Consider the following 26,162-nt stretch of genomic DNA (forward strand, 5'->3'; position numbering starts at 1 on the left):
TGAAGCTTCTAAGGGCATTTTACAGATTGAATAGACAGCGAATGGTCCTCTGCCACTGAAATGCAACCAGAGCTGGGCAGGCACCCTACAGCTCTTTGGGAGTACTGACACACACATACTGTGTGTGTGTGTGTGTGTGTGTGTGTCCCAAGTGATGACCAGATTCCGTGGCCTGTGTTGTCACCAGATTCCAGCCCCTCGGGAGACTTTAATCACACGCCGATCACAGCACCGTGACTAGCTCGACAGGGCGACCTGGACGAGAATGAAACGAGCTTTCACGGGCAACCGCTTGCAGGAGACGCTGCCCTTGCGCCAGTCCCCAGCCTCTGCAAACCGGCCGGGGCTGGCTGAGTCCGCGGTGGGCCCTGCTACCGATCCGGCTCCCGGGGCCGGCAGCCGCGGGACTCTGCTGCAGCGGCGGCCTCAGGAAGTGACATCGCCGTGTGCGGTGCATGCTGGATCGCTCCCCGCACGGCCGGCCCGCCCGCCAGAGGCCGCTCCGGGGCAGAGGAAGAGCGGCGGCGGCGGCATGACAGCTACAGCTTGGCGCCAGTGAGCTGCTACCCCGCAGGCTGGAGCCCCTCCGGCGGCAGGTGAGGGCGCGGGCCGGGGCCGGGGTCGGGGCCGGGGCTGGCGGGCTGATGGCGATGCTCGCTCCGCGCGCGCTGAGCGCTGCCTGCGGCGAGCTTTGTGCTACGCTCCCGCGGTTCCCACGCGGGCCGCTCAGCACCGGAGCAGGGGGGGTGATTCAAAGAGTTACCGGCTCGGCACAGCGGCTCCAGCCCTTTGGCCCTGCCCCGCCGCGCTGGGAAGGCGCCTGGAGACTCGACGGTGTCTCCCCGCTGCGCCCCGCACTCGTGGCGTCGGACTTACCTGGCGCTGAGCTGCCCTGGGGCCCTGCGCCCGCCCCGTAGCGCAGCAGCGGAGCGCGAGCCGCCCTGCAGCCGGCGCTGGAAGGAGCAGAACGGAGCCTGGCCTTTGAAGGGGCAGCGCAGCAAGTTCCCGGGCTGGGAGATCCCTGGATTGCGCGTTACAGAAGGGGGGAGGGGGATTGCTGGAGGATGGTAGTAGCCTCACTTAAACCATACCCGCCATGCTAAACTAGATACTGCAAGAGGAAGTGTGGTGTGAAAGCAGCTATTCTGAGATCAAGCTATTAAGATACAAGCAAATAACTGGACTGGGAGGTATTTGCCGCTTATAGCATCTTTCACTGAAGCATCTCAAAGGGCTTCATAGACCAGCCTCACAACAGGCAGTGAGGCAGGCATGTTGTTATACCCAGTCTGCAGATGGGTAAACTGCATCACAGGTAAGTTGAGTGCCCACTTGCCACACACACTCACACATCCATGCTGTGAGTCATAGGCAGAGCTGGGCATAGATCCCAGTTGCCCTTCAGTTCTTCGCTCACACTACTAGCAATACTTAATTGAGGAGTCTGGCTGGTACCTGGTACGGCTTTGTTCCTGCCTAAAAGGGTAACTTTCTGACTAGATGTTAGTCTGATATGTTGTGTGCAAAAAATGGCATCCTATTTATAACTTTGGAAAGGATTGTGATATTGGATCTTGCTGATTTATTATTCTGTCTGACAGCAGCCAAATCTAGATGTTTCAGAGGAAGGCATAAACTCCACAGAATGCATCTAACTTTGTATCATTATACCACAAAGGAGGAAGCGTGTTCCTGACTCCATACACCTCCCTCTGAAGGTCTGCTGCTCAGCATCTCTCAGGATGGGGGTAGTGAAAGAAAAAGGCATGAAGGACTGAGTGCCACCAGAATCCCTTCCCACCCCTGGTCCATGACACCTATGGCCTTTGGTATATGATATGCCTACTAGACTCCAACAGATGTGGAATTCACATGGATTGTTTGTGATACTTTAATGTTTGTCAATCACTTTGATCTTTCCTACAGTTACTCTCCAGTGTATTGCAATAGATAATCTCTTTGACAAGCTTAGGGAGAGGTAATTTTCTTTTCCCTTTTTCTAAAGTTGGAAGCATGTCACTTTTATAAAAGGCTCTGTTGCTGTCAAGCACTGATCTTTCTATACTTGGATCTCTCCTTCACACAAACCCACACACATGGCACTTATCCTCGTGGTAGCTATGTGCTGGACAACAGTCACAGGGAGTGTGTGTGTAGTCCCTAAAGGGACGCTCTCTTCTGTCACATCATGGTCTCATTCCGCCCCCACCATCTCCTCATTCTTATGCTCTTGTTTTCCTCCCAACCTCACATTCTAGTCATTAAAAAGCAGCCCTCAAATTGGGTAGCGATACCATCCAAGATTTTTCACAGCCTGCATTCTGACAGTTTTATGTCCTACTGGTGTGATGCTTGCTGTTCTGTAATTGATGTGCGAATGACTATCAGATGGCTGGGTTTTTCAGAAAGCTGCTGGGGAAATGAGAGCTAATCCAATTTCCACACCATCACCACCCTGTGTGATAAAGACTGGCTCCTGCAGAGCTGAAAGGGAAGCCCCATGGTTCTAACTGTACCGCACATGAGCCTTTCAAGGTGCTGCTGATTTCCCTCAGGTGAACACAAACCACTATCTTTAAATATGCTGGGGCCGGATCCGCAGCTGGCATAAATCATGGTGGCTCTATTGACTTCAATAGGAGTGATGTCAATGAACACCATGTGATGATCTGCCCCAGAATATTTAATCTATCTAATCTGCATTTTTAAGGAACCATTGAGGTCATTGTATTTAAATATTCGATAGTGCGTTACTAATAATATCTCATGATGTCCAAATGTAAAGAAGTTGAAATATCTCGTTTAGTTTTCACCACTGATGCTGTTTGATTTTTACATTTGGTTCAGCTTGGACAAGGCATCTGAATCGATCCATTTCACTAAAGAGCAAGGCTTGTGGTTAAAACAGAGGGCTTATCCTGGGACTCTTGATGATTCCATTCCCTGCTTTGCTACAGACTCACTGTAGACCTCGGGCAAGTGACTTAATTTTTCTGCCCAGTTTTTTTTCTGTCTCTGTCTCTCTCTTGCTCCCCTCTTCCCCCGTGGTTTTTTAAAAGATTCAAATGGGGATAATGATAGAGCTCTATCTCATTGAGATGTGAGAATAAATCCCTAAATGCTTGTGAGGTGTTCAGATACTAAGGTGACAAGGATCATTGAAGATGTAGGTAGATCTGTGCATGAGAAGAAAATCAGTCACCAGAAGCTGTAGATTTTGAGTTACTGGATGAGAATTTTTAAAGCTATTCCCCCTCCCCCACCACCACTGAATTGAAAATGTTAACCATTCACAAAGCCAGGTTATTCATACTGGCTTTTTAAAGACAAAACCTAAACTGGGAGATTCAAGCTACCAGTCCAGACAAGTGGGTTTTCTACTGAACCAATCAGATGGGCAGAGCTGGCAGAGAATATTAGTGGCAGCTCCTCCCCATCTGCACCATCATCAGCGTTTGCTTCTCAGCTTTCTCTCTGCCTGAGCTTGGGGCAGCAGCTCTGCTTCAGCAAAGATTGTTTCAGTGCAGGGTGGGGAATGAGTGTTTCAAATTTCTCCTCCTCTGATCTCTTAAGATGGTGAAGACTCAGGCAAGGATTCCAACTTCCAAGGGGAGTGTGTTCCTAGAGAAAACACTGAAGAGAATCAGCTGAAACTTTCCACCCCAAACCCTATAACCCAGTAGCCAGGACGTGGGTGGATGCAAGCTAAAAGCCCCGTCCCCAGCCTAAGGGAGGAGCTACTGAGCCCAGGAGGCAATTGAATTTGGGGAACAACAAATGAGAAAACAGGAACAGGTGTGAAGGTCAAAGGGTTAAGTGGAGGGAACCTGATGGGGACACCGAGCAGAGAACCCTGGACAGCACCCACTGCTCCTCCAAGGTGTCTAAGGAGTCAGCGGATGTGGCTTAGAGGAACTCTGCCCGGATGCGTGATCGGACGAAGGAACGGAAATAGGCCCCACAGTCGCAGAGCACCTCAGCCAACATCCTCTCCCTGGCCTTGCAAATGGCCACCTTGGCCAAGGCGAGGCGGAGGTTGACAAGGAGGTCCTAGCCTGGCCACGGATAGGGTATGCTTACAGTAGAAGGTGTGGGGAAAAGTGCAGCCAGAACCTCAGAAGAAAGTTCTGGAGGATCCAGAATAGTGGCTGCAACCTGGCATGTTCCAGGTATACGTGTGCCAGGGTCTCCCTCACGTCGCAGAAGGGACAGATATCAGGATGGGAGGTGAACTGTGCCAGGTACACGCCCGTGTTTACGGCTCTCTGAAGGAGCCACCAGCTAATATCCCCGGCAGGCTGTGGAACCAAGGTGGAATACAGACTGGCCCACTGGGGTTCCTCACCCTTCATGATGGCAAAACGTCCCACCACTTAGTGTCAGTGTAGGTGAGGAAATGGAGAGTGTGGAGCATGAGCATATATAGGTGTGCCTGTGGTGCAGTTTGGAAATGAACCTCACAGCCAGCTTGGGGTTTGTCGAGGGGACAGCTGGGGGGACTCACAGGGCAGGGGCCTGATGAAAAGATCCGGAGGGCCTGGGGTGAGGCGTGGGCAGGGAACACTCTTCCACAGGACCTGCTTGAGGTAGACTCAAGGGGCAGGCAACAAGGCCGCCCCCACCTCCTGAAGTACACGCCGGGGTCTCCGAAGAGTGGAAAGCCCCATGCACCAACCTAGCATTTGGGGATCCACCCAGTCCCCCCAGTCATAGTCCAGGATGTCTCCGATCTTGGTGACTCTTGCGAGGAACACCCAGTGCCATGGTGTGGCTGGGAAAAGTGTCCACAGAATTCTAACCCACTTGAAACGCAGGTCAGCTAAAGAGATTTTAAAGCACCTTGGAACTACAGTGTGAATCATGCTCCACGTGGAATAAACCATTTTCAAAGCCTGCTGAAGATGGTGGCTCAGTACGAATGATTCACACCCCCTGGAGCCTGGTCTTATAATACAGCTCCAAAGATGGAGAGATTCCAAGGCCTGAAGGGACCATTGTGATCATCTAGACAGACCTCCTGCATAAAACAGCCATAAAACTTCTCCAAAACAATTCTTGAGCATATCTTTTAGAAAAGCATATGTTCTTGATTTAAAATGACCAGTGATGGAAAATCTGCCACAAACCTGGGTAAATTGTTCTAATGGTTAATTGCTTTCACTCTTAATCATTTACACCTTATTTCCGGTATGAATTTGTCTCATTTCAGCTTCCAGCCTTTGGCTCGTGTTGTACTTTTCTCTGTTAGACAGAAGAGCCCATTATTAAATATTTTTTCCCCATGTAGGTATTTACAGGTTGTAATCGAGTCATCTCTTAACCGTCTCTTTGTTAAGATAAATAGATTGAGTTCCTTGAGTCTGTTACTATAAGGCATGTTTTCTGTATAATCATTCTCATTGCTTTTCTCAGAACCCTCTCCAATTTATCAACATCCTTCTTGAACTGTGAACACCAGAACTGGACACTATTCCAGTAGCTGTTGCACCGGTGCCAAAGAGAGGTGAAATAACCTCTCTACTCCAACTGGAGATTTCCCTGTTTATGCAACCAGGGATCACATTAGCTGTTCTGGCCACAGCATCAAACTGGGAGGTTGATGTTCAGCTGATTATCCACTAGAACCACCAAATCTTTTCCAGAGTCACTGCTTCCCAGAATAGCGTTGTGTAAGTATGGTCAACATTCTTTGTTCCTAGATATTTACATTTATCCATATTAAAACACTTATTATGTGCTTGTGACCAGCTTACCAAGCAATCCAGATCACTCTGCATTAGTGACCTGTCCTCTTCATTATTTACCACTCTCTCAATTTTCGTGTCATCTGCAAACTTTATCAGTGCTGATTTTATGTTTTCTTCAAGGTGACTCATAAAAATGTTAAATAGCGTAGAGCCAAGAACCGATCCCTGCAAGACTTTACTAGAAACACACCTGCTCAATGATGATTCCCCATTTACAGTTAAATGTTGAGACCTCTCAGTTACCCAGCTTTTAATCCATTTAATGTTTGCCGTGTTAATTTTACAATGTTCTAGTTTTTTATCAAAATGCCACACGATACTAAGTCAAACACTTTACAAAAGTCTAAGTATATTATATCAACACTATTTTAATCTTTATCAACAAAACTTGTAATCTCATCAAAGAAAGCTATCAGGTTTAGTTTGACAGAATCTATTTTCCATAAACCCGTGTTGATTGACATTAATTATATTACCCTCCAGTTCCTTTAATTCTTTGAGTCCTGAATTAGCTGTTCCATTATCTTGTCTGGGATTGATGTCAGAATGACAGGCCTATAACTATTGGGTCATCCTGTTTACCCTTTTTAAATATTGGCACATTAGTTTTCTTCTGATCTTCTGGAACATTCCAAGTATTCTAAGGCTTATTGGAAAATCAGCATTAACGGTCCAGTGAGGTCCTTTAAAATTGTTGGGTGCAAGTTATCCGAACATGCTGATATAAAATGTCTAGCTTTAGTAGCTGCTGTTTAACATCCTCCTGAGATACTAGTGGAAAGGAAAGAGTGTTATCATCACCATGTGATGTGATTATACCATCTGTTTTTTTCCTAAATACAGAACAGAAATATTTATTGAACACTTCTGCCTTTTCTGCAGTATTATTGATAATTCTACCATTTCCATCTAATAATGGACCAATAGCTTTGTTAGGATTCATTTTGTTCCTAATATACTTTAAAAACTCCTTATTGTCCTCAACTCTACATAGATTTCTCCTTGTGTCCCATTGCTTCCCTTATCAATTTTCTACAATTCCTAGCTTCTGATTTATATTAATTACTATGCAACTTCCTTTTTCTTCCATTTGATATATATTCTTTTTAAATATTTTATAGCTGCCTTCATTTCCTCTCTAAATCAGGTTGTTTTTTTAACAAATATGGCCTTCTTCCTCAATTGTGGCTTTTGGGGCATCTAGTAAAGTATTCTTAAACAATTCCCAATTATCATTCACATTTTTCTGATGAAATTCTTCCTCTCAGCTGATTTGGCTCATAACAAAGATTTCAGCTTTGTGAAATTGGCCAGTTTTAACACTGATTTTGTGAACCGGTTTTAGAACCAATTAGAATTTTTGGGGTTAAATTCCCCAGTATGGACCAGACAGTGCACGCGGCACTCAGAAAGATTTAACAGGGTTTATTAGTCTGGAAATGCAAAGGCTTAAGCCATCAAACTTATGGGACTGGTGTTTCTTTAAACAACAGCTCTTTACGTGGTAGTGTTAAAGGTCAGAAGTCCATTGAAAACATTCAGGAGCAAGACCGCCTGCTGGCAAGTGGCCGCATTGCTCACCCCCTTGCTAAAGGCAGTGAGCAACTTCAACTTTCATCAACTTCTCTGAGGACTCGTCCCCACTATGAAATGTAACCATATCTCAGCACAGTTACTGGCAACCTTGTTAGCTCACCCAGGGCTGAATGCATGTGGACAAGGGCAGCCCCGAATCAGTGAATGTGATGGTTACATTTTGCATTGGAGACCTGCCCAAATGCTCTGACTCTTCTGAGGCTCTTGGGTCATTTTGTTTCTCTGGGCAGCTGAAATGAGGGTCTCTGCTACAGAATCAGCAGGACTTCAACCTCTTTGAACAAGTAACCTCCCCCATTGCCAATGCCAACACACTCCCTACCCTTGGCCGATTCACGCTTATCTGGACCAAGAGGTTGTGGTCTGGGTGGACCAGGGCTCTTTGTTGTCTCGTCTTCGCAGGAGAATTGAACGGTTGCAGGCTGAGCTGGTGGGATCACACCAGTGCGAGCTGTAACTGTGCAGTGTGTCCCCACTAGCCTCCTGCTTCACATGCGCCAGTGTGATGAGGCTGGGCAATCTGGCTTCTGGCTCCCTGCTTCTCTTCCCCCTTGGTTCTCCCCTCAGATAGCTGATGTGTTGCTTCAAGTCCCCATTAGTTCCTCTGTTACCTCTGTGTCTGCTTACATCTCTCCCCTGCAGTGCTGGCCATCTGTTGGTTCAGCATCTCTTCACTGATGGCTCTCCACCACCTCAGAGGGGCTGCTGCACACTTTGTGTCTCCCTCTCCTCCCTTTAGCCAGCCAGCGTCTCTTTGTGCTGTACCCCCCTTAAAAGAAGTCTTTGGCTTTGGAGACCCTTGTGAGGAAACAGTAGCCACAGGCTCTGCCCAAGCCCTCTCAGCAGCAGGAGAAGGAGGAGGACCCAGCAGAACCACATTGGGCAGCAGAACAAGGCAGTGACAGGCATTAATTCTTCCCATCCCCTTTCCAGAGAGCTGCTGGCAGCCTGGGTGTTGCAGTCTGGTCTGGAAGCTCCCAAGGCACTGACTAGCTGACTCCAGCTGCCACAAACCTTCCCTTCCCCCGGATCCCTCTGGCATCCCAGCTGTGGCCAGTCTGCTCCTTATGGTTGTAGCATCACATAGTCAACATCCTTGTCTGCTCCCAAGGGGACACACACAGTCACACACAAACAGGTGTCTGGATCTCAAATGATAGCTAGTTCTCTTTCAGTCCACAGGTGGTTCCTTTTCCTCCAGTGCAAGACCCTTAAGGAGAGTCACAGAGACTGAGCAGCTGCCTCAGGCTTCATGGAAGTTGCGTCTACTCACCCCAGCTGTTCTTTGGCCCTCACTCTCATTTGCAGGAGGCTCTGCAAACTCTCTGGCTGAGCCCATAGCTTTGATCGCCATTGTAAATTTGTCATAAGGATGAGGTTCTTTGTTGTGCATTGCATAGTATTGTGCCTAAAGCAGTGTATCTATTATTTATTCACTGGGTCCAGAATGTTTCTCCTTGCAGCCTTTGCTCAGCTCAGCTCCTAATTTGGAGAGAGCCCATGACATTATTCTAAGGATTTGTGGAGAAAGTACTTTACCTTTTGTAATACGGGACACAATCACATTGATGCTTTAGGTCCAGCAGATGCTGCCCTTGGCCATAGAGGTCTCAGGAATATAGCTAAACACATGCATTTGACTGCAGCCTTTGGTTGTCAGGTCTGTAACTGTCTCCCTCATGCTGTGCTCAGTGTCTCTGACCTGGTTGTCTGGCGTGGTGGCACTCTGACTCCGAAGGGAGAGAAGTTTACCTGGTGATTCATGTTCTGGGATTTGGCGCTACCAGTTTAATTATATCCCCTCTCTGTTGGGTAAATTTCCTGTTCGGAAAGAATTGACTTGCACTGTTTGTTACAAAGCAGTAAAAAGTTTAGTCTTGTCAATTGCAGCCTTTGTCCCTGGAGGGAGCGGCACAGAGGGGTGTGGTGTGGGTGGCTCTGCTGCCCTGACCTTCCTTGACTTCTTTCTCATCCCCCACATAAGGGATTACTGTAAATCTAGTATTCCAGACAGGGACACTTCTACCTGATAGGGTGACATTCTCATCTGATCAGGGACAGGATCTGTAAGGCAGAGCCAGTTCTATTATGCAGGCCCTATGCACCTGTCTTTACTTACCATGTACACTAGTGGACAGATGTCCTCAATTTACATTAGGCAATACTTCAGTTAAGAATGTAAATTGTGGGGTGAGCTTATATGTGAGTACATAAGGTAAAGGACCACGTCCCATGTTTAATATCTATATGGAGCGTGAGGGCAGGATGCAGTGCATTTTAAAATAGGTTTTGCTGTATCTTTCCTCTCTCAGCCAAAGCGTGGGTCACAGAAAGTGAAACATGCCAGCTACAGATTTAGGCCCTGCTCCAGCAAACTCTCCCTGCAGACTCTCATTGATGTCAGTGGAGCTCTGGTAGGGTGACCAGATAGCAAGTGTGAAAAATTGGGACAGGGGGTCGGGGGTGATAGGCACCTATACAAGACAAAGCCCCGAATATCAGGACTGTCCCTATGAAATTGGGACATCTGGTCACAGCCTAGGCTCTACTGAGACACAGAAGCCTGCCTGCATGAAGTTCATTGCCGCACCAGGGCCTTAGAAAGGAACATGGCTACCTGAGACAAGGGAGGTGAACAAGTGCTGCTGTACACAGCACCATTGCATTTGGGATCCTGAGTGCCGTGCTGGACCTCTGCCTTATAGGTAGCTCCAGAGAAGGGGAAGTGAGAGAGCTACAAAGAGTAGCCGGTAAGACAGCAGAGAGACGTTGAGGGAGTTCTGTTAGAAGTCTGATGAAAAGGCGATTAAGTGGCGGGGGGATCCTAACAGGACTGCATAGATAATACTGTACAGCCAGGGAGCTAATGCCAAGGCGGGAATGGGAGTGACCTCCTGCAGTGAAAAATAGAACCGTTCAGGCCAGAAGTCCAGAAGTCCTTGAGAGAGTGATTTTAGGCAGTAGAATAGAACACCATTGCTAGAGGCAAGTTTGAAGAGTAGATTAAACTAAGTTCAGACAGTGGGAATTATCAAAATTGCTGAACTGGATCAGAACACGGTCCTATCTAGTCTGATATCCCCGTCTCTTGCTGGGCAATCATAGGCTCCTGATTGATCTTGTCCGCCATCCTGCTTCTGCCAGTGGCTACTGGATGAAGTGTAAGAAGAAGTGGCAGCCCTGCCTCCCCCTATTAGTGCACCTGGACAGTTGTGCAGTGAGGAGAAGACAGGGAAATGGATACAATGGACTGTTGAGAAAGGATCCTCTAAAACAAGAACCCCTGTGGTCTATCGTGGGGATGCTATTTGGCACCAGATGTCGGAGGGTTGTGTGGCCTATGGAACTGGGATGTGTGGGGAGGTTTGTACATTTTATCCGGTTTATGAAGTCTTTGTTGTTGTTTTGTTCTTTAGGACTTCAGACATGGATCTGTTCCTGGTCTGCACCTTTCTCTTCACGCTGATGTTGTCGAGGGGCAGCTTTTCAGACACAGAGAAACCGAATATAGACTCTGGGTTGGAAATCTGTATCCTTCTCTCCAGGCGTGCACCTCAGGGTGTGAGTCAGGGCAAGTGGGGGGAGAACTGCAAGAGCAGTTGACAAGTATTAGAAAGATTAAACACCGAAGAGGGAGAGGAATTATTGAGGGTTTTTTGGGGTTATAATTATGGATAATGAGATAAAAGTGAACTAAGGAAAATGCAGGCTGAATATTGGGAATTATTTCCTCATAGTGAGATCTAACACATGGGGAATAGTCCCCCAGCGGAAATGGTGGAAACCCCATTAACTGAGTCAATTAGAACTGAATCAAGAAAAGGAATTGTAGAGAACAATCCTGTGTAAGCCAAGCTATGGGTGATGAACTAGATGACTTTATAGCTCGTTTCTGTCTCTGATTATGGGATAGCATCAGAACTGCTGAGCTGCCATTTCTTTGCTCTTCTGCAGGAAGGATTTATCTAGGCTCAATAGTTTGCTTATATAAGGCCCATTTTGCTTCATTCTTTTATCATTCATTAGTACGGAGGAAAATTCTCATCTTGGCACAGATTAGGTACAGATTGTATTCTAGACAAGGGCTTGAGCCCCAGTGTGGGTGACCTATCTTGTGCTCCCAGGTAGAAAAGCACAGTGACCTGTAATATACTTTCTCTCCCCCCCTTCCAAATAATCTCAATGAGATTCTTACAGAAATTGTCAGTCTGTCCTGTCTTAGACCATATAAATTCTCCAAAAATAAACCAAATCCCCCCAAAGGCTTGGGATCAAAGCCAAAAGATCCTATTCCCTATAGGTCTTAGAGATCAGTCTGGCAGTCATCTTCCCAATCAGCATGGACCACCCAGTTTCTAGTCACTTTACCTGCTGAAGAAGTCATTGATAAACTTTTTGGACCAGATCATGCACTGGTGAAGTTTGGAGCTGCTCCATTGACTTCCCAGGGGCTATGCTACCATATACCAGCTGAGGACCTGGACCTTAGTTCTCTCCTCTTTGCTTGGGGGAAATCACACTGGAGTCTGAGAATCATAGAATCAGCATAGAATATTAGGGTTGGAAGGGACTTCAAGAGGTCATCTAATCCAAACTCCTGCTCAAAGCAGGACCAACCCCAACTAAATCACCACAGCCAGGGCTTTATCAAGCCAGGCCTTAAAGATCAATAAGGATGGAAATGCCACCACCTCCCTAGGTAACCCATTCCAGTGCTTCACCACCTTCCTCATGAAAATGTTTTTCCTAATATCCAACCCAGACCTCCCTCACTGCAACTTGAGACCATTGCTCCTTGTTCTGTCATCTGTCACCACTGAGAACAGCCTAGCTCCATCCTCCCTGGAACCCCCTTTCAAATAGTTGAAGGCCACTATCAAATCCTCTCTCACTCATCATTTCTGCAGACTAAACAAGCCTAGTTCCCTCAGCCTCTCCTTATAAGTCATGTGCTCCAGCCCCCTAATCATTTTTGTTGCCCTCCTCTGAACTCTCTCCAATTTGTGCACATCCTTCCTGTAGTGGGGGCGGGAGCCAAAACTGAACACACTACTCCAAATGCGGCCTCACCTATGATGAATAGAACGGAATAATCATTTCCCTCAGTCTGCTGGCAATGCTCCCACTAATGCAGCCCAATATGCCATTAGCCTTCTTGGCAATAAGGGCACACTGTTGACTCATATCCAGCTTCTTGTCCACTCTAACTCCCAGGTCCTTTTCTACAGAACTGCTGCCTAGCCAGTTGGTCCCCAGTCTGTAGCAGTGCATGGCATTCTTCCATCCTAAGTGCAGGACTCTGCACTTGTCCTTGTTGAACCTCATCAGATTTCTTTTGGCCCAATCCTCCAATTTGTCTAGGTCACTCTGTATCCTATTCCTACCCTCCAGAGTAACTACCACTTCCCCCAGCTTAGTGTCAGCTGCAAACGTGCTCAGGGTGCAATCCACCCCATCCTCCAGATCATTAATGAAGATGTTCAACAAAACCGACCCCTGGGACATTCTGCTTGTTACCCGCTGCCAACTAGACATCGAGCCATTCACCACCTGTTGAGCCTGATGATCTAGCCAGCTTTCTATTCATCTTATAGTCCATTCTTCCAATCCATACTTCTTTAACTTGTTGGCAAGAATACTGTGGGAGACCGTATAATAAGCTTTGCTAAAGTCAAGATATATCACGTCCACTACTTTCCCCACATCCACAGAGCCAGTCATCTCATCATAGAAGGCAATCAGGTTGGTCAGACATGACTTGCCCTTTGTGAATCCATGCTGACTGTTCATGATCACCTTCCTATCTTCCAAGTGCCTCAAAATGGATATCTTGAGGATCTGTTCCATGATTTTTCCAGGGACTGAGGTGAGGCTGACCGGTCTGTAACTCCCCAGATCCTCCTCCATCCCTTTTTTGAAGATGAGCACTATATTTGCCTTTTTCCAATCGTCCAGGACCTCCCCCAATCAACACGAGTTTTCAAAGATAATGGCCAATGGCTCTGCAATCACATCAACCAAATCCCACAGCACCCTCCAGAATGTGGAGTGCTGTCCTTTAAGTGAACACTCCAGGAACCAGTAAAAATGATTGCCTAGTAGAAGTGGCTTTAACCTTAAAACTTTCACCAAGTTATACTAAGAATGAAGGGGGCGATTTCAGAATGATTGCCCGATACAGTTGCTATTGGAGAAGGGCTTCTTTGTACATGTCTCACTCAGCCTGGTCTATGTCTCGTCTGTGTTTATCATTCTTACACAGAGCAATGTAGCAGCAGCAACTGACATGGATCCCTTCTATCTGTGCCAGCCTCTCCTGGTGAAGAGTTAATCAGTTTGGTACTGCAGGATCCCCAAAGTCCACTGTGTATTGTAGGAGAGGTTGGGGATTGACATTAGTTCAGAGCGATTGTTCCCAAGCCATCAGTCATGTCAGTGGCTTGTAAATATAAAGCTCTACATAAGTGCTTAGTATTTATTAAATGGCCCCCGGGGGTTGTTGGCAGATCTCTGGGTTACAGGGTTGTTAAAAGCCTGCTCCTGTTTCCCATCTCTGAACTGCCAAAGTGGATCGGCTCAGTCACTCACACGCAGTGCTCAGACACCACAGAGGTTCCATAAATGATTGTGCTGGCATGGGAGGTGCCCTTCTGGAGCGCTGCATGGATCAGTGCATCTCAGCTGGAAATGGTTAAGTGTGGGGTTGTGGGAGGGGGAAAACTATTGCAAGCCTGTACAATGAGATAGTGGGGCTGAGCCTATCGCTGGGAAAGGGGGAGGTGGCATGTCTCTGGCAGAGTGAGGGCTCTAACACTATATCTATACATGACTGTGTGGGGGTCTAAGGGTATGTCTACACTGCATATGGCAGTGAGCCTCCCAGGCAGAGAGGCGCAATCCCAGATGCAACGTAGACATAACCTCCAACTGTTGGATGCTGCAGTGCTGTCAGGAGGCCAGGGCCTGGTCTGGCAGTGAGGTCTGTGCAGCGGGCACGATCCTTGACAGAGCTGCAGATAAGAAGCTGTTTGAGGTGAAGCGCAAGGACCAGATGAATGCGCTGAAGAACCTGATTGAGCTCAACGACGTGAACCAACAGTATAAAATCATCGACATCATGCTCAAGGGGCTCTTCAAAGTGAGCCTCACCCACTAAATGCACCAGCCCCCATCCCTCTTCTGGGGTTTTGGGTGCCACCATGTGCTCTTTGGCAGCCCTACCACCAGTGGGTGTTGGCTCCCAGCCTTTGGCTGAGCAGGGAGGGTTTACAGTACAATTTACCTTTAGTCCATGTTCATGAGGGTGTGTCGCAGCCCGGAGCAGCTACCACAATGGGTGTGTGACAACAGGAGAGGGGAGAAGAGGGAGGTTGATAAGAGTGAGCCGTGAGGTTGGGAACTAGGCCCAAAGTCATTGTGGGCAAGAGAGGGTGGGGCTATGTTTTAAAAGAAGGTGAGGGAGTCGGGGCAGACTGTGTCACCAAGCTGCCGCAGCAGCAAAGGATCCACCTGGGCCTGAGGAGGAAGCTGGAGCTGGCAGTACCCATGGGACAGGCAAGAGAAAGATGGGATCTCAGAGGCAGCTGGATTTCACGGAGTTCACTTTCTGACTGTTTAGGTGCTGGAGGACTCCCGGGCGGTCCTTATAGCTGCAGATGTGCCTCCAGATGGACCCTTCCCTCAGGATGAGAAGCTAAAGGATGGTAGGACTTGCTCTCCTTTTAGTCCCAGTTTCTTCTACCAACACTCTTTCGTACTGCTCTCTCCCTCTGATTTGCCATTTCAGATGGGCTTAGTGCAGGTGTAAAAGGGGGGACAGTCAATGGCCTGTGTTGTGCAGAAGGTCTGAGTAGATCAGCGGTTTTCAAACGGGGGGGTGGGGACCCCAAAGTGGGGCGTGACCCTGTTTTAATGGGGTCACCAGGGCCAGCGTTAGATTTGCTGGGGCTGAAGCCAAAACCTTCTAAAGTTGCCTGCAGGCAGCAAATGCCAAGCAGTGAAGGAAGGCGAACTAAGGGGTTTTATAACTGATTTAAAAGCATGAGACTGATCTAGGGAAAAGTTGGGCTGAGTATAAAGAAAACACTTCCTAACACCTAGATCTATTATACAGGAGAACAGCCTCCCAAGGGGAGTGAGTGCTGGAGGCCACATCACTTGAGTTATTTAAAACTAGACTAGATGAGGCCCCGGGAGACAATCGTGTAGGGAACCATCCTGCATTGGACAGGCTTGATGAGGGTGGAGAAGATATTACCTGTTGGGGCTCTTCCATCCCTCATCTCTGTCAGTAGGAAAGCGCACAGCCTTGGGCCGTGCTTATTAGTGCCATGCTGATCCAGACCCAGCCAGGGGGGTGCCCACTTGCCAGGATTCACGTTGTGATGTCTGCTGACTGGTAGCCAGATGCTAGAACGGACACAAACAATTAGAAGAATCCACTCACCATTCGATACCCAGACTTGCTGTGTTTGAGGGCACATCCTGCATGTGATCATGGACGAGACTTAAACTGAGACTGCTATGGAGTCCATTGGCAGCTTGAGAGGAGGGCATCCCTCCCAGTCTGGCCAGGCAGGCAGGGGTCACACTGAGAGTTTCTTGGCTGGAAGGTGATCTCTGCTGATTTCTATTCAGAAGGAAGTGGACTGTAGATGGGTCTGCTCTTTGCCAGAGGCATGTGCAGCAAGACCCTCTGCTGACTGTCACTGTGACTCTGTCCCCTAGCGTATTCCCACGTGGTGGAGAACACTGCTTTCTTTGGCGACGTGGTTCTGCGCTTCCCCAAAATCGTCCACCATTACTTTGACCGCAACTCCAACTGGAACAACCTGGTCCGCTGGGGTATCAGCTTCTGCAACCAGACAGGTGTCTTTGATCAGGGACCTCACTCCCAAGTGCTAGGACTGGTAAGGCTAAAGGCTTAATCATCCTGACTCCTGGCATGGCCTGTCCCCTGCCTCTAGGGGATAGGCCGAAGGAAGAGGGAGTGTGTGACTGAAGTTATTGGACTAGAGAAATGGGGAGAGAAGGGGTAGAGGGAACTGAGAGAAGTGAGTAGTGGGGAAGAGATGGGGTTGGAGGAGAGGGAGGAATAAGAGAGGTGGGGCAGGGCATGGAGCAGTGGGGTAAGAGATGCTGCTCTCTGGCATTGACTCTCCTGTGATCCACAGATGGCCCAGGAGCTGGGAATTAGTGAGAAATCTCTGGATTACCGGAATCCCTTTAAAACCGACCATTCCGAGGTAAGCGGGCAATGCCACGAGTCTGTCCCTGTGAATGTTTCCTCCTCCGCTTTTATCCCGTGCGCTGAAGGCAGCTGGTTTGGGAATGGAAAGGTCAAAAGTTCGGGGCTGTTGACACCTGGGGCGCAGGTGGCGGAGGATTCTAAGTTCACTCCAAGCCATTCGTGTTGTTCATGATGGCGGCACCGTTTAGTGAGCAGTCTGACTGTGTCCTCCCCCCCAACCCATGGAGCGGTGGCAGCAACCCCTCCCTACAGGATCTCAGCGCTCCAGCTCAAGAGAGTGAATTCCTTTTGCTGCTGAATGCATGAGATGCACTGCAATTTGGGGAAGACAGGTCCATGCACTGCTGTTTATCTCCCCCATTGTCCTTAAAGGCCTCGTGTTGGGGCCCATCTGTCCTTTTGGATGCAGCTCTTCCCAGAGCCTTGTGCCATGCCTGGCTTGACTGCAGAGGGGCACTCATGAGGGAGCCTCCTGTCTATGGGCCCTGCTGCCTTTGCAAACCCATCTCTTTCCTTTCTCTCTGATAGTCCACATTTGGACCAACCACAGCCTCAGAGCTGGGAGCCCCTTCTGTGGGTCCGTGTGGCGTAGTGGCTAGAAGAGTCGGGACTTTAAGATTGTAGGACTGCTTTGGGAAAGTCACTTAATCTCTATTCCTCAACATCCCCATCGGTAAAATGAAGGCAAAAGTATCTGCCTCGCAGAAGTAATTGGGCCTAATTTGCCTCTTGCTTTGAGTCTGATCTAAAACCCATTGGAGTCCGCAGGAGTCTGACCATTGACTTAAGTGGCTTTGGATCAAGCGCTTGCTTAGCAGTTAACTCCAATGAAGTAAAAAAGGCTACAACTGGTCGGAGGGAGTGGAGACTCTCTCCCCCGCCCCCAAAGGATTAAGAGGCTTCATTAATTAACACTGTAAGGCATCCTGAGATCTCTGAAACACTAGCGTTACTTTTCTTGTCTGTGCCTGTGCTGCTTTCTGAGCTTGTCCCTGCACTCTCAGTTTTTCCCCAGTGCAGACACTTTCCAGAAAGCCCTGCGAGAGGAAGAGAAACGGAGAAAGAAAGAAGAGAAACGGAAGGAGATCCGCAAGGGGCCCCGCATCTCGCGCTCGCAGTCAGAGTTATAACGCTGGCGCCTGCCTCGTGGCTGAGACCCCTGCTGGCGGGAGATGCAGCAGCTGGAAGCAGTGTCCCCTACTCCCTCAGCAGCCTCAGGAAAATGCCGCACAGGTCACCTATCATTTGTTTAGTGGTTTTTGTTTTCCTTTTTTTTGGTGGTGTATCGGACAAGGACTGGATTGAATCCTGAAAAGGGACTGGACACGAATCCTGGTCTTCCCACACAACTCCCCGTGGGGAAGCTCTCCATAGCTATTGGCATACAGTGGGTCTGGCAGAGAAAGTTCTCTGGCTGCATGCACTGTAAGGCTTTGCTGATGCTAACAGTAAGACGGCATGGAGGCAGGGAGAGATTAGACTGGTATCCGTCCCCCTGGAGCCACAATGCAGGATAGAGGGCATAGTTCTACTGGGCAGGACTATGTTGTGAGCTGCATAGTTATACCACCGGCTTCCATGGTCAGTGGCAATGCATGGTAGGGTGTGAGATTAGACCAGATACCCGAAGGCCTTAGGAACCTTCAGTTACTAGAGAAATGCAATGTACCATGTATCAAACATGCTCCCTTCCCCCTGGAAATGGGGGGTAAGCGGTGTAACTTAGTGGCTCCCAAGGGTGATGGTGATTTTGTATGGTTTATTTAACCAGCTAGTCCCTCCCCTGCCGGTTATTCCAAATCCTGCATTGTTGGAACCTCCATCCATCAATCAGATCTCTCCTTTCTTAGATGGCTGTTTTATTAAAGAAACAGAATTTTAAAACATCTAACAGACGGTTGGCTGATTTGGATCCGAGAGAGCCAATGGGGTGAACCTCCACCCATGTAGTGTGTGGGAGCCCGCTTTCCTGGGGCTGCTGGGGGAAAGTTTCAGGGGGTGGAAGGAGAGGGGGGCTGTGTTTGCAAGGACAGACTGAGTGGGCTCCAGAGAGCACTGTAAGGCCTCCCAACAAAGGATCTGGAGTAAAGAATCAGCCTGAACTGCCAAAAAAAAAAAAGTCTCCTTACGCTGGTGGCTTGTGTGGACTGAACTTGTGGGTTTCAGGTCTCAGCTCAGTTCCTGGCAAACAGGTACCCACTTCACAACCACCATTGCCACCTGGCACTCAATGTGAGCCTCGACAGAAAGACCAAGGATTGGATAAGCTATAGAGGCAGAACTCCCCTTTCCCACCTTCCCCCTAGAGCATCCCATTTGCTCTGGGTTTGAGGCACGTTGCTGGAGGGATGTGACGCTCTTTCTATTACTATCTTTGCTGTAGTTGTTTTGTGGCTAAAGAGGGGACCGCAGTCTCTATGGTTGCCAGTTTGGCACTTTCAGTCTCATTAAATTCACCTACTGCTTTGGATTGTGGATTTTTTTAATGACCTTTTATTTTGCTGTGTTAAAACGAAAAGATACCAACCTACTAGATCACTGTGGGAGGATGACCCACCACTACTTAAACACTGGGAAGAAACAGAGATGCTGATCATGTGACTGTGTTCTATCAAAAATTGATACTTTCCATTGGACCAAGCAAGGATTGTAGATTTAATCATCCAATCAGAGGAATTGTGAGTGCACTCTTACTTACCTGCTGCCTTATTGGCTTAGAGTAACAAGCCTTCTCTTTTGCATGTTCAGCTATTCCATATGGACACATTCTTTTAAGTGTACTAGAAATAAGCTGGTTTTTGCCTGATGTTCATTTAAACTGTCATCAGTAAGGTAAAGGTTAGTGATCCAGCCTTGGGCTCAGTGCAGCTAAGGCTCTAGTCCAAATCCAGAGCTGGTCACCAGTTAAATGAATTTGATGGATCTCATCCAAGTCCCCAGTGGATATCTGCATGTGAGCCAAATTGCTTGGAGGCTTTGTATCAAGTAGTACTCACTGCACAGGGGCTCAGGACTGGAACAGCAGGGGATGCTGCAGATCGGGATTGGTGGCCATTGGCGGAGCTGTGTATGAGTAACTTGAGAAGTGGTTGCCTGGCTCCAGCCAGCACAATCAGCCCCTCACTCTCTTGAGCACTGGAACTCAACAAATTTACTCTCTCAAGGTTTGTTTGGGATGTATTTTCAGTCGCTGATGGAATTGCACAGCCCTAGCTTGCTCTTGCTGAGGGATTATCCTTCTGTGGGGAATATGGGATTCTGTCAGGGGATACTGTAGTCTGATTTGCTGCCTTCAGGCTATTTTACATGGCCAGAGATGGGAAATGTCGTTTATTTTTAAATGGAGAGCCAGTTATATTCATTTTATTCCTTGAAGATGCATTGAAATGGGAAGCAATTTTTTTTTCTTGAATAAATCAGAATTTTTCAAATCAAATCATTGTATCTTGGTGTTTAAGTTGGGGCTGTTTTGAGTAGGGGATATTCTTGGGAGTGTCTCTGGGGCAGGAATGTTGCAAGCCGCCTACGTTTTAGAGGATGTGTTGGTGCTGAGATAAAATCGGAAGAGTTCTTTTGATCCTATCTGGTTACCTGCTAAATTAGTTTCTGTAGCACTTTACAGCCAAATCTCCCTCTAAAATGCATTGTGTGTCAATGTTCCAAAAATCCTGTCCCACCACCGCCCACTGCCACTTTCAGACTGACGCAAACACCCCTGGGTCTTCTAATTTAACATATACAGTAATATGGCTTTGAGTTTTTTAATGGTGCTCTCTCCACACATTCCAACAACCTTCCTGAGCCATCTAGGGCCAGGTTGCCAAAGGTATTTGGGTGCCTCGTGGGCTTTTCAAAATGCCCAAGCAGGTAGTCTCCTAACTCCCATTGGTTTCAGTGGGAGTCAGGGGTCTAGCCTGCTTAGGTGCTTTTGAAAATCCCATTAGTGCCTCCCACCTGCATCTTTAAGTACTAAATCCATTCCAAAATCTGGCTCCTCTTGGCTAGATCAGACTAGTGGTCCATCACCTATGGTTATCTCATCTCCTGTTTCGCACCATCAAACTTCTCAGGGAAAGACTCGCAGCCCACAGGCCCTGCACTTACTTTTGCTCCTTACTGGCTTATCCTGCATTTGGGGAATTTGTTGTTTGCATCTCTCCTTGTTCTCTTCTCCCTCATACCTTTGCTCCCTCTCCCACCAGAGAAAGGATGAGGCTCAGGGAACCAGTGTTCAGGGTATTATTTTGTATTGTAGTAGCATCCAGGAGCCTGAGTCATGGACCAGGACCCCACTGTGCCAGGGGTTGTACAAACAGAACAAAAAGATGGTCCCTGCCCCAAAGAGCTTACAATCTAAGTATAAGACAAGAGACGACGGGTGTATACAGAGAGAGAAAGGGGAATACCAGGAAACACAGACAATACTGATCAGCACCACAGGCAGTGGTCTCAACTCACCAGAAGCCTGTTGTCAAATTTTTTGTAGCATCATGGCAAAAGAAAGATTCCAAGAGGGATCTGAAGATGGACAATGAGGTGACCTTGCAAATGTTTATGGGGTGTTGCTCCCAAGCGCAAGAGGCAACATAGGAGAGAGCAAAAAGATGATGGTTTGAAAATGAAACAAGCGGACAATGAAGGCTGGAAGAATGGAGGCAGGAGTTGACATCTCCGTAGGAAATGAGAGAGAGGTTGTAAAAGGCACCATCAGCCAGTACCCGCTGCTGTAGTGCCTTGGGTTGTGATTGCCTCGGAACTCATTATGCCTGATCACTATGAGCCTGATTTTGCAGAGGTGCAGAATACCCCCGACTCCCACTGATTTAATGGAAGCTACAAGAGCTCAGCACCTCTGAAATCCAGCTCCTCTATGGTTGAGACCAAGGCAAACAAGGGGGCTGTTGGAAGTGGTGCTCTCCTCTCTGCGGTTGGTACTGACCTTGCAACCCAGCATGGCGCTTGTGCTGTGCTGTGGGAGGTGCCATCTTTTGAATGGATAATGAAACATACCAGGTCACTGAAGATCTGTGGGCATGCTTGCAAAAGAAGGGATACAAATTCCAAGGTCCCAGTCAAATTTCAATTTTGGCTAATTTACTTTTGCCTTCTAAATCGCCCCTGACATCTGAGTGGGATACAGGTGGCCAGATTCTTCAGAGCCTGGGTGCGAGGAGGATGGAAGAAAACTCTACCGTGTGAGGGGGGGCCCACTCCTTGCCGCCCCCTCTGGAGTCTGTACTGCAGCAAAGATGCAGAATTTGATACAACAGACAGCTTCACGTGCACCAGCCCTCTGAATGGCAGCTCTTCCAACAGCCAAGTGTAGTCTGATGCTTGTTTCTACTACTGTCATAGGTAGAGATGGAAGGGGGCAGGAAGGCCTGACAGTATTTGCTCACCAAGAAGGTGTATAGACTAGAAAGCAACAGTCAGCAGTAATGGCACAGCCCTCTTCTCTTCAATCACAGAGCAGAGGTTCTCAGGTGGTGAGTTGTGATCCTCTCCTCCTGGTGGGGTGTTGATGGAAATCTTGGTGGTGGTGTGGAGGCGCAAGCCTGTTCTCATTCTCTGTATCTGACTTTCCACCAACGTGCATTTGCTCAGATGACACCGCCAGCAGTACTGGACAAACCACTGCACCCAGTGGCGTACCAAGGGCGAGAGCGGGGGGGCATGCCCGTGGGTGCCGGCCTGGGGATGGGGCACTGGCCAGGCCCTCCACCTCAGAGCCGCCCCCTGTTGCAGGCAGCCATGGTGTACTCCCGGCCCCTGCGCTGGATGCCAGGAGGGAGCTGCAGGAAACAGAGCCCATCATACCCTGCGCCTCGCCGCCGGGCAGCCCCCGCCACCCCCACAGTGGGGGGAGAGCAGGAAACGGGCCTGCAGACCCCCCCCCAATGGGGCGCTGACAATGCTGCTGCTGCCACTGATGGGGGTGGGGGAGAGCGGGACACGCCACTGCTGCTGCTGCCGCCAACGGGGGATGGGGGAATGGGTGAGAGTGGGACACAGGCCCACAGACACCCCACAGGGTGTTGCCGCCATCGCCGGGGATCACCAATGTAAGTATGGCCCCTGGGCGCCAGAGACCCACAGTACAGCACTGATTGCACCTATTCTCTCATTGCCTCCTGGGACATGATGCAGCGGATTTGGGAAGACAGATGAGAAGGGGAATTGTAAATGGCTGACCACAAGATCACTGAAAAACATTCAGCCCTTTTGTCTTAGAGGGTCTTGTTTTTGTATAGCTACTCTTATTACAGATTGGTTGCTCCACTCTGCAAGGGAAGGGGCTTGCCTGGTAAGATTTCTGTCTCCTTGCTCTGGTCGAACATCGTCCATTGGCACTGCTGAGAATCCATGGATGGGAATTCATTTTGGAAATGTCTCCATTCACTCTTAGAAGTGGAAGTGTCTTGTGTTATCAGCTGGTCTTGCAAGGTTAAATTACAGCTGTTATATACATGAAATGGGGCAGGCATGCCACAGGGTGCTGTGATCACCTCACATCTTATATACTAAGCAGAGTTGGGTCTGGTTTGGAAAGTATTTGGATGGGAGACCTCCCAGGAAAATCCAGGTACTGAAGGAATTATTATTTGTCATTGGTGGTGGTCATCTTTTGGAATCTATAGTAAACCAATGCCCCCGAATAGTGCTAGGAGAGCAGTGTCGCTGGGTTCTTTCAAACAGACACACAAACAGGGTAGCTCTAAGTTCTAATGATCATTAGAACTCTATATGGAGCCCATGGTGCTTTCCATAAAAGTAGGGGTGGTAGCCCCAATGTTTTAGCTAAATTTTAACTGGGAAGTTACATTCTGCTGATCAAAGCTCCCCCTGCAATTTCAACTGGATGCTATAGTCTTCACTCCTTGTCCTAAACTGCTGGTGTAAAGCTGCTGTTAAATGCCGGCTGTATTTCACTATTCATTATTGTTACTATTTTTTCACATAGTACTATAGCCTTTTGCAGCACTTTACTCCCAGATCTGTTTTCTGCCCTGCAGAACTGACTTTCAAACTATGACCAACATGAGGCATGGGCAACAATTCAGGATGGGAGGATGTGGGGATTATTAATGAGGAAAAGAGGGAGGGGAGAGGGCTGGACAAAGTGATTTGAAGGAGGACGAGCAGATGAGGACAGGGAGACGGTAGGAAAGAAAGGTACAGAGCTGAGAGTGGGGGGCAAATGCAGAAAAAAAGAACAGTGAAGTGAGAGGGTTGGGAAGAGTTTAGTGGGTGGGTGGAGATTTGCTAAGGGAAAGTGAAAGCAGAGATGTAGGTGGGAAATTACATAAGGCCTTGCAAATTAACATGAGTTTGAATTGGATGTGTTGAGGCAGGAAGCCATGACAAGAATATGAAGGTGTGACTATGGAGCAGAGGGAGATGCAGATGACATTACCGGTGATATTTTGGACAGGTTGAAGAAGAGAAGGTTACAACAATAAGGGCAAGAACTGACCGAGATTTTTAGTGGTGGGGACAGGAAGGAAAGGGTAGATTTTGGTGATACTTAAGAGGAAGAAGTGACAGGATTTAGAATGAGCCTAAATGGTGGGTGCATTCCTGAGATCATGAGGGAAAGGCAGGTTAGAAAAGATCAGAGGCAGGGAACTGAACGTGGTTGAACTCCACACAAAAGGGATCTTAGTAAAGAAGATCCACCATTAGAGCATGAGAGAGATGAATCAGATAGAAGAGGAGCTGTGACAGAAGGGAACAAGAGATGCCTGGAGAGCTAGGGAGGAGAGCCAGGAGAATGGAGTGATTCACAATACAAAGGCTGCAGAGAGGTGTAAGAGACTGGAAAGAGGTTTTTAACTCTAGAGAACAAGTGTTTTCAGGACCTATGGCAGGCTCAAGTAGAATGCACCATGACCAGGTGAGGTGCAGGCAGCTACATGAAGCTGGTTTAACCGTAACCACCTAGAGCAGTGGTTCTCAACTAAGGGTACACATACCCCTGGGAGTGTGCAGAGATCTTCTAGGCAGTACATCAACTCATCTAGATATTTGCCTAGTTTTACAACAGGTTCCATAAAAAGCACTAGCAAAGTCAGTACAAACTAAAATTTAATACAGACAATGACTTGTTTATACTTCTCTATATACTATATACTGAAATGTAAGTACAATATTTTATATTCCAATTGATTTATTTTATAATTATATGGTCAAAATGAGAAAGTCAGCAATTTTTCAGTACTAGTATGCTGTGACACTTGTATTTTTATGTCCTGATTTTGCAAGCAAATGGTTTTTAAGTGAGGTGAAACTTGGGGATACACAAGACAAATCAGATCCCTGAAAGGGGTACAATAGTCTGGAAAGGGTGAGCACCACTGAGCTAGAGGGCCTAATGTTCTTATTTTACCCCAGTGTAACCCCAAAAATCATGGAGATTGGCTTTAAAATCATGAAAATTTAATATATATATATTTTATATATATATATATTTTAAAATTTGACTTCTGGTTTCTGAGCACTTAGGTGCACTCAGGTCATATTTGCAAGATTTTCTGTGCAACCGTGAGGGCTAGAAACTTTTTATATGAAATCTGAGATTGCCATGTAATCACTTGTCTCCAGGATTTGGGGTAGTAAGATAACCATCAAATATTAAGAGACATGATAAAATTGAGAAAGTTGACAACAGGAAGACCACTGAGTTCACTGGAATTACTCTTCATTTCAGGTAGTTTTCACAGCAGTGTTAATTTGAGTGATTTGCACCTAGATTAGCCTTGCCTGGGTGTGGGCAGCCATGCTGCAAAACCGTATTCAATTTACTGTGTCCTTACTGGTGCTCCACTGTGATTGCTCTTACCATGAGGGATTGCTGGCTGTGGGGTAGTGGGCTGAAATTATCCTGTGCTCAGGCTGTTGGGGGCCTGATTTGGGATTTTTGAATGTTTAGGATTGACAATATATCTATGCCTCTCAATTTCCCTGTTCCTCACCCCCTCTTTCCTGTCCCTGCACATCCCTATGCCCACCCCTACCCTGTCCCTTGCCATCACTTCATCCACAGTCCACTCCACCCCCTCCCTCACCACCATCATGCCCTTGCCACCACCATATCCGCTGCTGTCACCGTGCCCGGGGCCCACCCCATCCCTCACTGTCGCCACCTCGCCTGTCGCCCTTGTGCTGCCATCTGGTCCTGGAGCAATTATATTGGGGGGGGGGGGGGGGAGGAGAGAAGAGAGAGCCCTTGAACCTGTGAACCCTGTATATGATGGAAACCACTTCAAGCCGGGGGAGCAACAGTACCCCCAGCACCCCTAGTGCCAGCACCTAGCCCCCTTGCTCACCCCAGCTGGCTACTGCGCCCTGCCCCTAGTGCCGCCTGTCTCTTTAAACCCTACTAAGAGCCAATGACTAATCAGCGTTCTGTCCCCGCCCCCTCGTGAATATTCCTCCCTGGAGAGAGGCCGCGCTGGGCGCCGTATGCTAATCACAGCTGCTGATCTCTGACGCGCAATCACACCACGAGCCGCCTCGCCCGCTGATTGGCCGGCGGGGACCTGGTCTCATTGACAACAAGCCGAGGAAGC

The 26,162-nt window shown here is 48.1% G+C and overlaps 1 protein-coding gene across 3 annotated transcripts; it reads left to right on the forward strand.

The window, feature by feature from the left end:
- Nucleotides 1–483: 483 nt before the first annotated feature.
- On the forward strand, nucleotides 484–19,068 carry CCDC134 (coiled-coil domain containing 134). Of its 3 annotated transcripts, none has more exons than XM_067559595.1 (7): nucleotides 484–596; nucleotides 10,760–10,872; nucleotides 14,360–14,481; nucleotides 14,962–15,046; nucleotides 16,071–16,252; nucleotides 16,517–16,588; nucleotides 17,598–19,068. In XM_067559595.1, exons 2-7 carry the CDS (start codon nucleotides 10,770–10,772, stop codon nucleotides 17,721–17,723), a joined length of 690 nt encoding a protein of 229 aa, XP_067415696.1. In that variant the 5' UTR covers nucleotides 484–596; nucleotides 10,760–10,769; the 3' UTR covers nucleotides 17,724–19,068. The 3 variants fall into 3 exon arrangements, with proteins under 3 accessions (XP_067415696.1, XP_067415697.1, XP_067415695.1); XM_067559596.1 differs by lacking the exon at nucleotides 484–596 and adding an exon at nucleotides 5,047–5,669; XM_067559594.1 differs by lacking the exon at nucleotides 484–596 and having other exon boundaries at nucleotides 10,078–10,872.
- Nucleotides 19,069–26,162: the final 7,094 nt, after the last annotated feature.

Source organism: Emydura macquarii, unplaced genomic scaffold (assembly GCF_026122565.2).
Source record: "Emydura macquarii macquarii isolate MOO-44397 ecotype Brisbane River unplaced genomic scaffold, CSIRO-AGI_Emac_v2 contig_2205, whole genome shotgun sequence".
Lineage (NCBI taxonomy): Eukaryota > Metazoa > Chordata > Testudines > Chelidae > Emydura > Emydura macquarii.